Source organism: Triplophysa dalaica, chromosome 4, assembly GCF_015846415.1.
Source record: "Triplophysa dalaica isolate WHDGS20190420 chromosome 4, ASM1584641v1, whole genome shotgun sequence".
Lineage (NCBI taxonomy): Eukaryota > Metazoa > Chordata > Actinopteri > Cypriniformes > Nemacheilidae > Triplophysa > Triplophysa dalaica.
The window spans coordinates 7651038-7666631 of record NC_079545.1 but is presented as its reverse complement, the minus strand read 5'-3'; the positions used below and the strand labels follow the sequence as shown (position 1 = coordinate 7666631).

The 15594-nt window shown below is 37.0% G+C and overlaps 1 protein-coding gene across 1 annotated transcript in view; it reads right to left on the bottom strand.

Annotated features, from left to right (window-relative positions):
- Positions 1 to 14908, bottom strand: part of stip1 (stress-induced phosphoprotein 1) — a 30233-nt gene extending 15325 nt beyond the window's left edge. The window contains exons 1-4 of the mRNA XM_056745881.1: positions 14785 to 14908; positions 7006 to 7215; positions 6780 to 6921; positions 5943 to 6084 (exon numbers count right to left, since the gene is read on the bottom strand). Coding sequence (XP_056601859.1) covers positions 5943 to 6084; positions 6780 to 6921; positions 7006 to 7215; positions 14785 to 14793 — 503 coding nt within the window. The 5' untranslated portion in view covers positions 14794 to 14908. The remainder of the gene's footprint in view (positions 1 to 5942; positions 6085 to 6779; positions 6922 to 7005; positions 7216 to 14784) is intronic.
- Between the last annotated feature and the right edge of the window lie 686 nt (positions 14909 to 15594).

Below are 15594 nucleotides of genomic sequence, written 5' to 3'. Positions count from 1 at the left end.
TGTTCATATATTCTTTACAGAAAATGTACTGCGAGCCATTAAATTTGGGTGAAAATGTTAAAAACGCTGGCGTAGGCTGGCAACTTTTTTTAAAGAGGCTGGCGGCGAATGAGGTAACTGTATACAAATAATTCAGCCTCTAAAAAAACTTAATGATGACCGTCTTAGCTTCTGAACATCTGATGCTACTTTCTGTATTGCCTTTTAATGGCTTTAAATTATATTTTGGCCTAAAATGTGATGCGTGATTATTTTGGGATTAATTACATGATGAGGCGATTAATCAAATGAATTCGATAAAAAAAAAAATTATATAACAACTTTAGAGGCTTAACAATAACATTGATGATCCTAATGATCTGCTCAATAAAAGTATTGAATACAGTTAGCGTAGAAGGATAGGGGGAAGGAAAATATGGGTACTTTTGGTTTTGGCTCTTAACTATTCAAATATAGATCTCTTCAGCTAAGGATTTTGGGATTAAACAACATTGCGGACTGGGTAACAGGATAGTCACAGTTCCTATTTTACATTTTAAGTCACAAAAGCTTAAAAACTATTCATTATGAACTTTTAGATTACAAGAAATCCTAACCATTTACCATGAAATTAAGGGAATTTACAAGTTTTTGAATTTTATTTAGAACTGTATCATACTATATAAACATTTTGTTTGGTCATAATTTGAAATGCATGCAAGCAATACAGATTTTTTGACATTTTTGACTGATTTAATTATAAGTAGAACTTAAATTCTGAAAAACTGCAATATTTTGTTGTGGTAAACATATTTTAGTGGTCATGAATATTTTACAATTCGTGCAAATGAATAGATTATTATTTATCTATCTAGCCCATGTCTATTAATGTACTTCTGTATGATGATTGAAATCTGGCCAGCAGAAAGTAGAAGAAAGAGCATCACAGTTTTTGTTAGCTAGTCTCATGAATTCTCAATGAAAGTGCTAGCTTACATTTAACATATCTGATAAACTGGCTGGCTAGCTACTGAATTAACACATTTTGGTATTTGCTAGTTAAACTTTAATACCATAGATAAAATATATTTAACCATATTTCATATCAAAATTTAATTAAATGGCTGTAATCTTCCAACTCCGATGTGGAACTGTGGCTTCAATATTCCTGTGATAGAGTCTGGACGACGGGGTTTCCCACCCAGGTGATTAATTGATTGTTTGTGGGGGATGGTCTTTTTTTGGACTATTGTTTTATCATCTCACCCAAATATCTGCTCAGTCAGGGTATTTGTTTTAACAATGGTATAATTTGCAAAATAGCTTACAACACATGGTTTTAAACATACATTTGTGTAATATTATGGACATTTTTTTGCATTATTTTGTGTGCAGGATTCAAGAAATGATCCGTGTTATGTTATGAAGAATGCACAGCGTATGTAGGGGTGTGGTCTCAATAGCCCTGCAGTAAGCAGTGTGCTGTGGGGATTTGATTGACAATTGTGCAGGGTAGAAATGCAACTGAAATTGCATTAAATCTGGTTGTTTAAACCAAGATTAATCTGCAAGATTTTTATTCAACTCCATTTAAGTTCCCTGTTATAGGGTAACCTGAAATTTTGTAAATTCTATGTTTTTTCCCATATATTCCTGTTAATTCCCATGAAATGTTTCCATTCTTAAAAATTGCAAGAATGTTGCAACACTAATTGTAATGTCATTAATGTCATGCAAGATTATTTTTTTAATTGTCAATGTAGAAAACACCTACTTATTTTTGTTAAACCATACAGTTGTTAAATAGAACAACTAAATATTAACTATATTGTTAAGTATTAAACTCAACTGTATGGTTTGTAAGGACAAGCCTGGGCCGCCATAAGGTTGTGACATGTCATATTCATATTGATTATCAGTATTATCATGATTTTGCAAAAGAAATATCTGGAGTGAACCAAATGAACACCTTCAGAATGATAGAAGTGACCTGGGCTGCATTTCCCGATCACGCTATGAAGACTCTAAAGGTACGCCTTAACTCAGGGTATACTTTTTCTAGGCGTTTCCCCCGAACTATACTTTTTGAGGTTACTTAAAGAGCAGGATTCATGAATCCAATCAAATTACCTGCATCGCAGTGTGTAACATAGCTTTCCTTAAATTTTAACGATCTGCAAAGTTGTTCATCCAAAAAGTCTACGATAAATTAAGATATTGCCTTGCAAAGTAAGGAGTCGATTCCGAACCGCCCAATCAAATCGTTATGCTTTCGAATCTTTTGAATGTAACATTGATACGTCACAGTGTAACGCATCAGCACAATCCCCGCGAAACAGGAACACTTTGACCCGTCGAGTAGACTCTGTGTTTTGTGCCTTGAATGCAAATGCACTTAGTACGTCACTCCTCTACTCATTAAGCTACATTGGCTCCCTATAGTTGCTCGCATCAAATTCAAGACTCTGCTCCTGCAAGACCACCACTGGTTCGGCACCACCTTATCTTCACTCCCTAATGCAGACATATGTACCCGCCAGATTCCTAAGCTCTGCAGACGAACGGCATCTTGTGGTGCCATCCCGTAAAGGTAAAAAAAAAATCTCTCTCGCGCACCTTCTCCGGATCTGTTCCACCTATGTGGAATGATCTGCCCGCTGCTACAAGATCTGCAGATTCTGTAGCCATCTTTAAGAAACACCTGAAAACACATCTCTTACGTAAACATCTTACTGATCTATTTCTTCTCTACTCTTTATAAAAAAAGAAAAAAAAATGAATGTACGAAGTATGAATGAATGATTATGTATACTGTGTTAGGCTATATGAGACCAGTCTTCTTTTGATTGCACTTATGCTTTTGTTGTACTTATGCTGTCCCAATTGCTTCGATTACCTACCCCACTTGTAAGTTGCTTTGGATAAAAGCGTCTGCTAAATGACTAAATGTAAATGTAAATGTTTTTGCTGCCAAATGATGACGATGTGTAAGGATCAGTGGTTAAATTTTATGTTTTCCACGATACCACTGCAGTAAAATTCCAACCTTGTCTTATGTGCTCGTCATTTTCTGACGATTGATTCTCAAATTTTGGCGGGATTTACCAGCCGCTTGAGCCTTAAAGACAAGTCAATAGCAACTTTATTTGGACCAACAAGCGTCTGTAAGTAGCATGAAAAATACGTTATGTGTACATGTTGAATTGAGGGCTTACAATATAAAGTAATTGTGCTAATCCGTGTTGTAGATGTAGTACAGCTGTAGATTTCAAAGTAAACAATGTATAACAGTGTTACAGTTTTAATAATCCAACTCTTACCCAATAATAAGGCGGTAAACTGTTGTCGTTCTACGTGTCATAGTATTGTACAAACTGTATCCCTTTATCGTTTAGTCACGGTAGCACTTTGCCAAGATGTCCCACATTATGGCTTTGTCAAGTGTGCAAAGTAAAGCTGTGGTCACGATCCCCTTCAAACAAAACGGTTTGCTTGTCAATATTTTAAAAACGGACTGCAGTACTATATAATTCTATTATGTATAGGTACATGCATTATCTTTGGAAGTTCTCAGTTTATCCTCGCTGTATAATCAAAGTAATGATCAACTTTTGGATAGAGCCGTTGTTGTTCTCCCAAAACCATAACGAAAAAAGATCAATAGAAAACAATAGTCTGAATGGTTTATGAAGATAGATGGAGTACTTGTGATATGGTTATACTGATGCCATTTTTATACACAGCGTCTTTGTTTACAAAAACCTTCCTGAGATAAGAACTGGTAATGGGCGTTTCGTTTCTGACACGCAGTCAGTATGAAAAAAGACCATCACAACCTATTGGGCCAGTTGGCCAATCGTAGCACACTGGACTCGGGGTAGTGAGGAGTTTAGAGAAGCAGAAAATTTGAACAGCTTCGGGGGAATCGTTTAGGGATCTTTGAGAAATGGATAGATACTAAATGGATATTTTAAGAAAATAGCACAGTTTTTTTACCTTTGATGCATTTGAACATGTTGTTGGGTACTACAATACAACGTTAGGAAATTTACACAAACCTTTAAACGTGCTCTTTAAGGTAAACCTTCTTGAGTGCAACGTTAGCAGGTGCTGTCCATGGCGGTGGTGCTGTATAGATTGATATCGATGCCTCTGGAATCGATTGTTCGCTCTACCTTGCGTTATAGAGTGGGTAACGTATTGAGAGAACTATGTTTATTATAAAGAAACGCTTTAGAAATAGCATTCATCAAGGTTGACTAAAATAGTATAAAGAAAGAAAGAAATGTGTGTATGTATTTATAATTTTGCAAGTTTCTGATCCCGCACCCTCACGGCCATACGTTTTCTGCGTTAACCAGATACATTAACTGGCTGTTTGGCTTTTTTTTAAAGGGTCTTTATATTCTCATAGTTTGACATTGTGTTTTAATGTTCTCCACAATCGGTGTTGATTCACATTATTGGCGTAGATCACTTATTTGTGTATAGGTATAAGTGTCCCATCCAGAATGCCAATCACTCGCGGGACACCTGCAATGGCATGGAAGCCTTGATATGCCTCAATCACATCACGCCTGGCAAAAAGCATACGTATGTAATCGATGGCATAATGAAGCAGGATTTGTGTCAATGAGTGAACGCACCGCCATAACCATATTCATCCCCAGAAAACTCCCTACGGCATAAAAAATGAAGAGCCGCCATGCAGCAGCTGATTTTCGGGTAGCTCCGTTGAGTTCGTTTTCGACAAAGATGCAGAATTTGCTCCCACGGCGGGCTAACTTTGTGAGGATTTTCTCTTCGGACATGGTAGCCAGGGGACAAAAATTTTCTCTAATGAAATTGTGCAAATACACAAATTAACTAGCTCTGCGGACAGCGCAGTCTTTGATTTAAGTCAACTATTCGCTGTCTCGCTGCCATAGTTTGACCACACACCCTATTACATTCATTCACTTTATATAGACTTCGTCTTTCCTGTCAAATGGTTTGCCAGCTGATATGCCTTGGGATAATATGCTGTAATTAAAAACGCTAAAAACCTAGAGTGTATTACAATTTTATTCATGAAAACATTTCAATAGCCTACACTGAGTGTATTAAACCGGAGAATTTATTCTTTCTCCATTTCTGTTTGCAACGCCAAGGGTCAAACAGAAAATGCGCGCTGCCTTAATCGCACGTAAAAAAATATAGTGCCGTTAAAATGAATTTGCGTTAAGGCGTTTTAACACGGTAATTTTGACAGCCCTAATTATATACATACATGTATATATATATATATATATAAAAAACACTGCTGTATCAATGAATTTTTGTCCCACATTTAAATTACTTCCCACAAGAAAATGATCTAGTGTACTTTAGTATTTACTAAAGTAAACTACTAAATTCCTAGATACTAGTGTTTTTGAGTCTTATCGTAAATATTTAAGTTTACTACAGTATTTGCTACAATTTATACAATTGCTACAGTTAATACAACAACATATTCTGGTGCAAAGTATAATAAAGTTTACTATAGTAAATACATTTTTTTTCTTCTAAATCTGTGTTTTTTGTATAGATTTGAATTTTATGGCACAGCATTGTGATACTACTTGGTGTAAAGATACTTCAGCTGGTATAGTATCGCAAGACATGTTTATGGTACCATGACAACCCTAGTAAGCAGCATCAAAGGCGATAAGGTATTGCTAAGAGCGGTCCAGACCAACCTTACGAAAGTATGACTTAGAGAAGGTATACTTAACTAAGAAGGTTTCGGGAAACACGCATTAACAATAAGGTACAGCTTAAGATATAACTTAACAATGACGTAGCGTTAAGGCGGTTTTGGGAAACTCAGCCCTGAACACCCAGTAATGAATATTTTGCATTAATGACCAGCTGACTATATCTCGTCTTAAAACAGCCTAAGAAACACAAGTACAATTACAGCTGCAGAGACCGACACCTACGTCCCAAGATCCGAAGGTTTATTTCGGAGCTGTTCCAGCAGCTCCTTGTAGCTGGGGTCAGAAAGCATCCCCCGTGTTCGAGAGTCAGCCTCCAACTTCTCATACAAGTTAGGAACAGAAAATGGGTTCATCATCTTCCTCTCTGCAGAACAAAACAATACACGTAAAAATAAAAAAAAAGATAATTTCCCACCATTTCCCATATTTATATAATAAAACAAAGTAAGGTTAATAAATAGTTTAATATTTAGATGGGTAAGTGAAATCCTATTGCTTGAACACACATTTAGAGAGAACTTTTGTTTCAAAATAGGGCTACTAAAGCAGACAAGACGATCAGGGATTTGTATTCAAGTCTCACTGTATGAGGACATGAACATAAACTAATCAGAGCAGCACTTGAAAAGAAGTTAATTTTTTAACCATTTCACTGTTTGAGAAAAGCTATCGTCAAACACACACTGGAACTCAAACATATGCACAACAAACTAGTTAACTTTAACACTCACATGAAAAAAAACGGTAGTACATATAACAACGGACATTTTATACTTGTGCTACAACTGTTTGGATAGTGCATCACAACGTCTGTAGCACTGGTGCTATGTGCAAGAACACAGGCGAACGGGAACAGGGAACAATTAGACAGTGTAAATATGTTGTCAATTGGGGCGAATTAAGTCTTGATTTCGCATCAACGTCTGGAAGCAGCTGCAGTGCGTTAAGTGTTTCGTTCAAGTCCAGAGACACAATATCACAGAGTGGATCATTTGCACGAACTTGGAGAGAAAATACAGCAGACTGGCTTACAGACAACTAAAAGGTAATATTGCTTACCTGCTAATCGTGCTTCGATATTCTGAAGTCCCTCTTTAAGCTGCTGATTTGCTGACTCCTGACGTAACCCCTCCTGATAGGTTGTTTTGGCATCTTCAAGTCGCCCAAGAAACTCCAATGCTGCAGCTTTTCTTGAGTATCCCTTAAGATGTCACCAGATATTATAAATTAGGAGTTATTTTTTATACAACATACATGCTTCAATTACATTTTTTAACTAACTCACCTTCCCCCAGTCTGGTTTGATCTTTATGGTTTGGCAGGCATCTTTCAGGGCATTGTCGTAATCCCCCTTCTTGGCATAGGCTGCGGAGCGGTTGCTGAAGAGGACGTGACTCGAAGGGTCTAATGTCAGGGCCTCTGTGTAGCACTTCACTGCTTCATCCAAATTTCCTGCGCTGAGCGCCTTGTTTCCCTGATCTTTCAACTGGGAAGCCTAAAAAACATGGAGTCAGTTGGAATTCTTTAAATACCATAGACCCACATCGATAAACACTGAATGGACATAAAACCATTCATTTCTCCTCTTTTTTTCTTTCACAGAAAAGGGCTTTTAACAATTCAAATGGTTAACCCTGGGTATTTCTAAACCCCTGGATAACAATCCTGGGTTATCCGTTTCACGTTTCACACTACTTATAATTTACCAGGGGTTAAGAGATTCTGCCTGGTATTCATAACTTGACATCTTACACTGTACATTAGTAAACCCTTGGATAACACTAAAATCTCATATTTGTGGTGTCAACAGTCATGATTGGATAAAAACTGAAGATTTATGAGTTTTAAAATGAAGTGCGTTTGGTGCGTACTTAAGATATTAGAAGATATAGCGGCAAAATATGATCAACATACAGTGCTGTGAAAAAGTATTTGCCCCTTCCTGATTTCTTGTTTTTTGCATATTTGTCATGCTTAAATGTTTCAGATCAAACAAATTTTTATATTACACAAAGAAAACCAGAGTAAATACAATATGCAGTTTTTAAATGATGGTGTTATTTATTAAGGGAAAAAAACAATCCAAACATTTCTGAACATGAAAGGCATGAACAGCCTTTTAAAGGTCATGCCACAGCATTTCAATCGGATTTAATTCCAGACGTTGACTAGGCTCCTTGAAAACTTTTATTTAGTTTTTTTAGCTTTTCAGAAGTGGACATGCTGGTGTGTTTTGGATCATTGTCCTGCTGCATAACCCAAATGCGTTTTAGCTTGAGGTCACAGACCGATGGCCGGACATTCTCTTTTACAATTTTCAGGTAGAGCGCAGAATTCACAGTTCCATCAATTATGGCCAGTCGTCCAGGTCCTGAAGCTGAAAACCAGCCCCAGACCATCACGCAACCTCCACCTTGTTTGACTGTTGGTATGAGGTTCTTTTTATGAAATGATGTGTAGTTTTATGCCAGATGTAACGGGATGCAGACCTTCCAAAAAGTTAAATATTTGTCTCATCAGACCACAGAATATTTGCCCAAATGTTTCAGGGATCATCAAGATGTTTTTTTAGCAAATGTGAGACCTGCCTTTGTGTGCAGTAGTGGTTTTTGGCATGGAAATCTCCCATGGATGCCATTTTTGCACAGTCTTGTTCTTATAGTAGAATCATGAACTCTGATCTTAACTGAAGCAAGAGAGGCCTGCAGTTCTTTAGATGTTGTTCTGGGATCTCTTATGATACTGGACGAGTTGTCGCTGTGCTCTTGGAGTCATATTGGTAGGCCGCCCACTCCTATGATGGTTTACCACTGTTCCATGCTTTCTCCATTTGTGGATAATGTCTCTCACTGTGGTTTGCTGGAGTCCTAAAGCCGTAGAAATCACTTTGTTTCTTATCTGTTCTTAAATTTCTTTAGATCACGGCATGACGTGTTGCTTTTGGAAATCTTTTAGACTACTTCAGTTTGACAAACAGGTTCTTTTTAAGTGATCTCTTGATTTAACAGGTCTGGCAGTAAAATTTTACTCCGTTATTCAATTCATCACAGTTAATTCATAATTTACCAAGGGGGGAAATACTTTTTCACATAGGGTCAGAAATGTTTGGATTGATTTTTCCCTTAATAAATAAAAGTATCATTTAAATACTGCATTTTGTGTTTACTCTGGTTTTCTTTTAGATATATAAAAATTTGTTTGATGATTTCTGAATCATTTTATCATGACAAATATATTTTAAAAAAACCCGGAAGGGGGAAAATACCTTTTTACAGCACTGCAAATGAGCTAAAGTTGACGTGTTATCATGTGTACATCTCAGTTATGCAGATAGGCTGCTCAATTTAAACTAGGGATCAAACACAGCTCACCCACAGTTCAATATGTACCTCGCGTTTTACTCACGGTTTTCGGTAGAGTTCTGATGGCTTGGCACATTTAAGGTTTTTTTCATTATTCTTTGCTTATGTGACCGGAATAGTACAATGTTAAGGAACAGTAAAGGTTAAGGGCCAACAACAATATTTTATAGCACAGATCTTTATTTTATTTGACTTTTTATAATCGTTAAGCAAAAATCAACTTGTACAAATTCCTGCTGTATTGAATAGATGTAAAGATGAACACTGGAAGCTCACAGCAGTTCTTGGTTTAGCCACTCTTCATCAACATGCCATTAAATTAGGCTTCTTGAATAGGTTTTCCGCATCGGAGTATTTAAGCTAAAGTAATGCAAACTTGCGAATGCTGTAATGGAAGTAAACAGACAAACGTACGGTGCATGTTTAACACAGCAAACAATAGCGTTCAATGGGAGCAGCTAAATAGCTGCCCTGAGGCACTCTTGCTATGAAGTAAATTGCTGTCCGAAAGGCCGCAGAGTGTCATGACTTTCGATAAACGGACATTGGCGTGGTGCTGTAGATGCTCTCTCTGCGCGTGTGCAGAGTTTTGTATGCAGTGTTAAACACATGAAATACATTCTTGATGTGCCAAATTCAGATTTTATCACTTTGGTACAGCGGGATACAATAAAGCCACTAGGTTCTGATGCTTCCGATGGCCCATCAGCATTATACCCAATAGCACATTGCTGTTCGTGCAGGCAGCCTCGCTTCACCGCCCGACCATCAATCGCCACTAGATATTTTCTTGTGGGGATGCATTTATCTAGCTCAGCATCCAGGCAAACACGGACAGAGCCACTTCAGGGAGTAATTAAGCTCACAGTAGTGTTGTCAAAAATAGCGATATTTCGATAAATATCGATACTGAAATATCTGAACGATACCAATACTAATTTCCCGAAGTATCGATACACCGAACCTAGCCAAGCTGTCACTTTCACTTATCTCCAAAAGCGCGTTGACAAACACCACACGTGACCTGCAGTGTCTCGTCTCATTCGCTCTGGTTAAATAGCAAAAGTGAAGTGAATATAAATATGGCGTGTGCGGCGCCTCCGTACGACGGCGTTAAAGTGCCACGTTAAAAATAAAAAAGTCCAAGATTTCGAGGAAAAGATCGAAATGTTACAAGAATAAAGTCGAAACGTCACGAGATTAAAGTCGAAATGTTACGAGAAAAAACTCGTAGAATAAACTCGTAATATTTTGAGAAAAATAACAGAATTGCTAGAAACAATGGATGTGGAGGATTTGGTTAAATCCTACTTTAGATTATGATTTAGCAATAAGGAAATTCTTTGTTTTTTGGCGCATCTTCACGGAGTTATAATTAGTAAAAGGACACTGCAGCGATCATGTAGGAAACTGAATTTATTCAGAAGAAAAAAAATCAGACACAAACTAAGAACTAACTCACTGGTTCAGATGACGTGCTTAAACATAACTTAAACTCTTAAACTACAACTTTCCCGTAAACAAAATACGTATTACAACGAGTTTATTCTCGTTACGTTTCGACTTTATTCTCGAAACATTTTGACTTTAATCTCGTAACATTTCGTGGCACTAAAACGCCGTCGTACCCCCGCAACCGGCTTTGGTTGATAAAGAACACAGCAGGAGTGCTCTCTGGAAATATTTGGAAACATGGAAAGCCGAAGGACACAAACAAGCCAATATGCAAGAGTTGCTACAGAGCAGTGCTAACAAAAGGCGCTAACACCTCTAATATAGCAAAGCACCTGAAAGACAGACACCCGGATCTATGTAAAGAATTTCGAGAGGTTGGTAACTGTTCATATTTTAACATTACTGAAACATTTAACAAGATGGCCTAGTATTGTTGCTGATATGAGTGTTGTCTCGTTTTTTCACCGTAATTCTTAAAGTTAATATAATCCGATATATTTAAATCTTTGATGACAGTATGTAATAAAAATACGACGGATCATGTTTGCTCTGGTCCAATGAAAAAAAATATTAACAGATAGAACTTTGGATTTTAATTAGTACATACATGTATTAGTAAAAGTTAGTTTAAATTAACTTTAACTAAGATTAATACATGTTTTGGAAGTATTTTTCATTGTTTATTCATGTTAACAAATATCTATTACCATTAACTTAAGTTCTAAGATTAGTTAGATAGTTCAGTTCATTTTAAAAGTGTGGTAAAAAAATATATAAATGTGTTTATTAAAGTTTGGCATTCTCTTGTAGCACCAGAAAGAAGATGAGACTCGACCTGCAACAAAAACAACACACTCACAACCTACACTACCAGCTGTATTTGAACAGCAAAGAAAGTATGAAGCAAACTCAAATGAAGCTAAGAAGCTGAACAGGGCTGTAGTGTACATATGCATGGATCAGGTTCCTGTGTATACTGTAGGGGTGTGCGATATGACGATATTAGATCGCGAACGATTAAAATGACTGCACGATCCACTTTTTCGGGAAAATCGTTAAATCGTCATATATAGTGCTGTTCTATAGAATTCGTCAACATACTTGCGATAGATTGTGCCATGTAAACAAGCTCGTATACGTTGCTTGTGAATTCAGTAAGATTAAGTGACGCGGTCAGTGAAGATCGAGGGAAAAACGGAGGACTTGGTCCCTAAAAAAGTTCTCCATCAGTAATAATGAAATGGTTTGGGTTTTCCCCAACTGACACGGCCCAAACAACAGTTATTTGCAAATGTGGCAATGATAAGATTCGAGCGTCGTAAGGCAACACAACGAACCTTTTTAACCACCTCAAAATAAAAGGGACTGAAAGAGTATGCTGACAGTCAAATTATAAAGGGATCCCACGCGAGTAAACCAGGTACAACCAAGCATACGGAAACTAAAAGGCCTAAACAACGACTTTACCGAAAGAACCATTTGAGAAAAAAAAACACGTATCCGTATGACAGAACGAGCAAGCGCTGGAAAGATGTCACTGACGCGGTCGCATTTTACCTGGCCAAAGACATGATTCCCATAAAGACTGTGGAAAATGAGGGCTTTAAAAAACTGCTCAAAGTCGTAGATCCACGTTACGAAATACCCAGCCAAAAATATTTATCCTCCACATTCCACATTCCACAGCTTCACTCCAAATGCCGCAACAAGATGAAAAACAAAATGTAAAGTTTTTTGCTAACAGCTGATTTATGGTCTTGCACTTGCATTAAATATTAACTTGATTAAAATATTCTTCATAATATAAATGGTAAAGAGTATATTTTTATATGGGGACTTAGTTTGGCTGTATTGAAGCCCCTTTAATTTGCAAAATAGTCTTAAAACCAACTTGAAGAAGAACCGCGATAAAATCGTGAATCGTGATCTATCTGGAAAAAATCGTGATTTGAATTTTTTTTCTAGATCGCCCACCCCTAGTATACTGTTGAGAAACCTGGCTTCAAACTAGGGATGCTCCGATCTGATATTTGTTTCGGAAATCGGCGTCGATACTGAATAAAATTCTAGATTGGGTATCGGTGACAAATTGCACCGATACCCGATCTAGCTGACATAAAATTTCTGCTAAGCGATGTAAAAGTTCCTGGAGACACCGGCGCTTAAACTCTCTCGTGGCTGTGCTTTGCGAAGCGTGTGACATCATACGCTAGCAACGTGCTCTGTACGTAGTGCGCGTGAACAAGCGAACATAGCTTACATTGAGCAGCGAACAGCATGGAGCGACAAAAAATATCTGCCATTTAGATTTATTTTAGAACAGCTAGCAAACAAGTTACACCGCTGTTTGCAATACATGCGAAGTAAATGTTCCGAGGGGTGGTGATAAAGCTGTTCATTATAATACTACTAATTTAAGCACGCCGAGTTCAATAAGCTGAAGAAACTAAAACGAGACGGTACGAAGCAGCTAACTTTGGAGGAGACAGCGGAAAGAATTCAGAAATTTCCATCTAGTAGTGTGAAAGCAGCGAAAATCACTGAAAGCACACTGAATTTCATTATTATGGATTTGCAACCGCTATCCGTCGTTGCGAACAATGGCTTCAGACTCCTTATAAACCACCTGGAGCCTCGGTACGACATGGTGAATCGTAAATATTTTACTGAGACCTGAACTGTACCAAAAAGTCTGCAAACACGTATACGGAAAAAAATAAAGATGTCAATGCGCTGAGTTTTGGGGATAATTAGATTTTGAATTTCTATTTGCACAGACTAAACTATTATATCTTTTTCCGTTTATTTTTACATGTGCAGTTTTACCAAGCTACTCAGTATCGGCCAATACTGAATCTCAGGTATCGAAATCGGTATCGGAAGCAAAAAAGGTGGATCGGAGCATCCCTACTTCAAACAACTTCTAATAAAAAAAAAAAAACCCCTTAATGTTGTGGCAGTTTTTTTCCGTGCGTGGTATCGAATATCAATATTTTTCAAGGTATCGTACCGAAGTTAGAAATTCCAGTATTGTGACAACCCTAGCTCACAGAAATAATTTTAACGAAAACCGCAATTCATGAATCGTGGGGGCAGTACCGAACAGTTCAATTTTATATTGAGAATTCTGGCATCCCTAGTATGCATCATATCGAAATGTATTACAATATATTGTATGGCGACCCATCTATTTTGAAGGATCTATTGTAAGCAAGGCCCTTGCCAATAAACAGTCCTATGAAGCAGCTCAGGCTAGCAAATGATTTCAGTGTGAGAGTCACAGTTAGAGGTTTTGGATGGAGCCTAGATCTCCAGGAACAGGCACACCTGCTATGGAGTGTGTGATGGCTGCATCTTCAACACAGCTTCCTCAACAGGAAATTGGCTGCGCTTCGTTTCCCTAACCAAGAGATGGCGCAGTTTTCTACACTCTCGAAGGTTCGACTCTTCTCGCAAAAAACGAGAGGAAAGCCTCGGAGTTTTGATGCTCCATTTCCCAATTTCTAGAATTGTCTTTAAACTGTCGTGGAAAGTTAGAGAAAATAAAGAAAGTTATAGAAGTTTTATTGTACTAAACATTCATCAAAGTTTCTTATAATGGATTACGAATATATTTTATGATATTCTGGATGTTTTATTGCATACTTTTTGGTGGAAATACGAGTTCCAGAAAATCGAATTTCTCTTCAGCAAAACGTGGTTCCAAATATGACTCCTTTATATAAAAAAATTCTGATTCCTCAACTGACGTACTGCAATGACAATTTGCTTTACCAAGAAAGGCAAGTTTCAGCTTGATCAACCGAATGCATTTCGTTGCGCCCTTAACACCAGACGTCTCTAGATGTAACATGAGCACATGCTAACCTGCTAACTGGTTATGTGAATCTGGCGAATAAAAAAAAAAAACTGTATTATTCAAGGACTTAAATACAAATGCTAATAATTCCAGTCAGCAAGAGACCACCACCCTGGATACAAAGTATCTGTAGTGATCGGACGTTACACCACATCGAGTGTCAGATTTAGCTGCTAACGTTATGAGCCAGCCTGCCATTCAGACTCTGCATGTTTCCCACTTACAAGCTAAGCTAAGCTAGGCTAAGGTAAAATAAGCTAAGCTAAGTATATAGCTTTAATATTAGCAATATTAAAAATCTTTAAACGTGGATAGTGTGCAAGTTCATTTAAAAAAGCCTACATTTTTCATAACACGCAATTGCTTTTACTAAAGTGCTTATACTTACTTTCTCCATAACGCATGAGGTTCCAGAATCCACTAGACAGTAACGTTACTCCGCCTGAGCCTCTTTATCAATGTAGCCGAAGAGCTGGGTTGCCAAGTATTTAAGGTTAAACTCATAAAAAAAACGTATCACGTGTGACGTCTATTATTCCCGTTATAATTAGCAACATATTTTTATAAAAACATATTTTTATAAATACTGTTATTAATAAAAAATATTTACATGTTTTACATAAACGTAGTATTAATGGAAAGTTAACATATGCAGTACAATGTTTGCATTTATGAATAAAAAATATACTTAAAGAGACTGTTCTCCCAAAGTTGAATCATCATTTACTCAGCCTCAATTTGTTTGAAACCTGCATGTATACATTTTATTGTTCCAATAAACACAGAAGAATATATTTGGAAGAATGTTTGTAACCAAACAATTCTGGGCCCACAATAATTTCCAAAGTAGGAAACCAAACTACTATGGTAGTTAGTGATGCCCCCGAATAAACTTTCATTTTAAGCTATCCTAAAATTCCTGGCAAAACAGCCACATTTACAGATAGAAGTCTAATTTATACACTTAAATCAAACTGCAACTTTTGCAGTGTTTTATTTGTTTTGAATGATTTTGTCTCGTTTGATGAAACAGTTAGGAAAAGTAATCATGTCTAATGGTGTGTTTTATTATGATATGGGCTGTACTTGTGCATTGCAATTGAAAATAACAATAAAACCAAATCAATCACTAGACAGATGCAACATTATAGTTTTATAAAATACATTTTAATTTATAAATATAAATGTATTATTATTG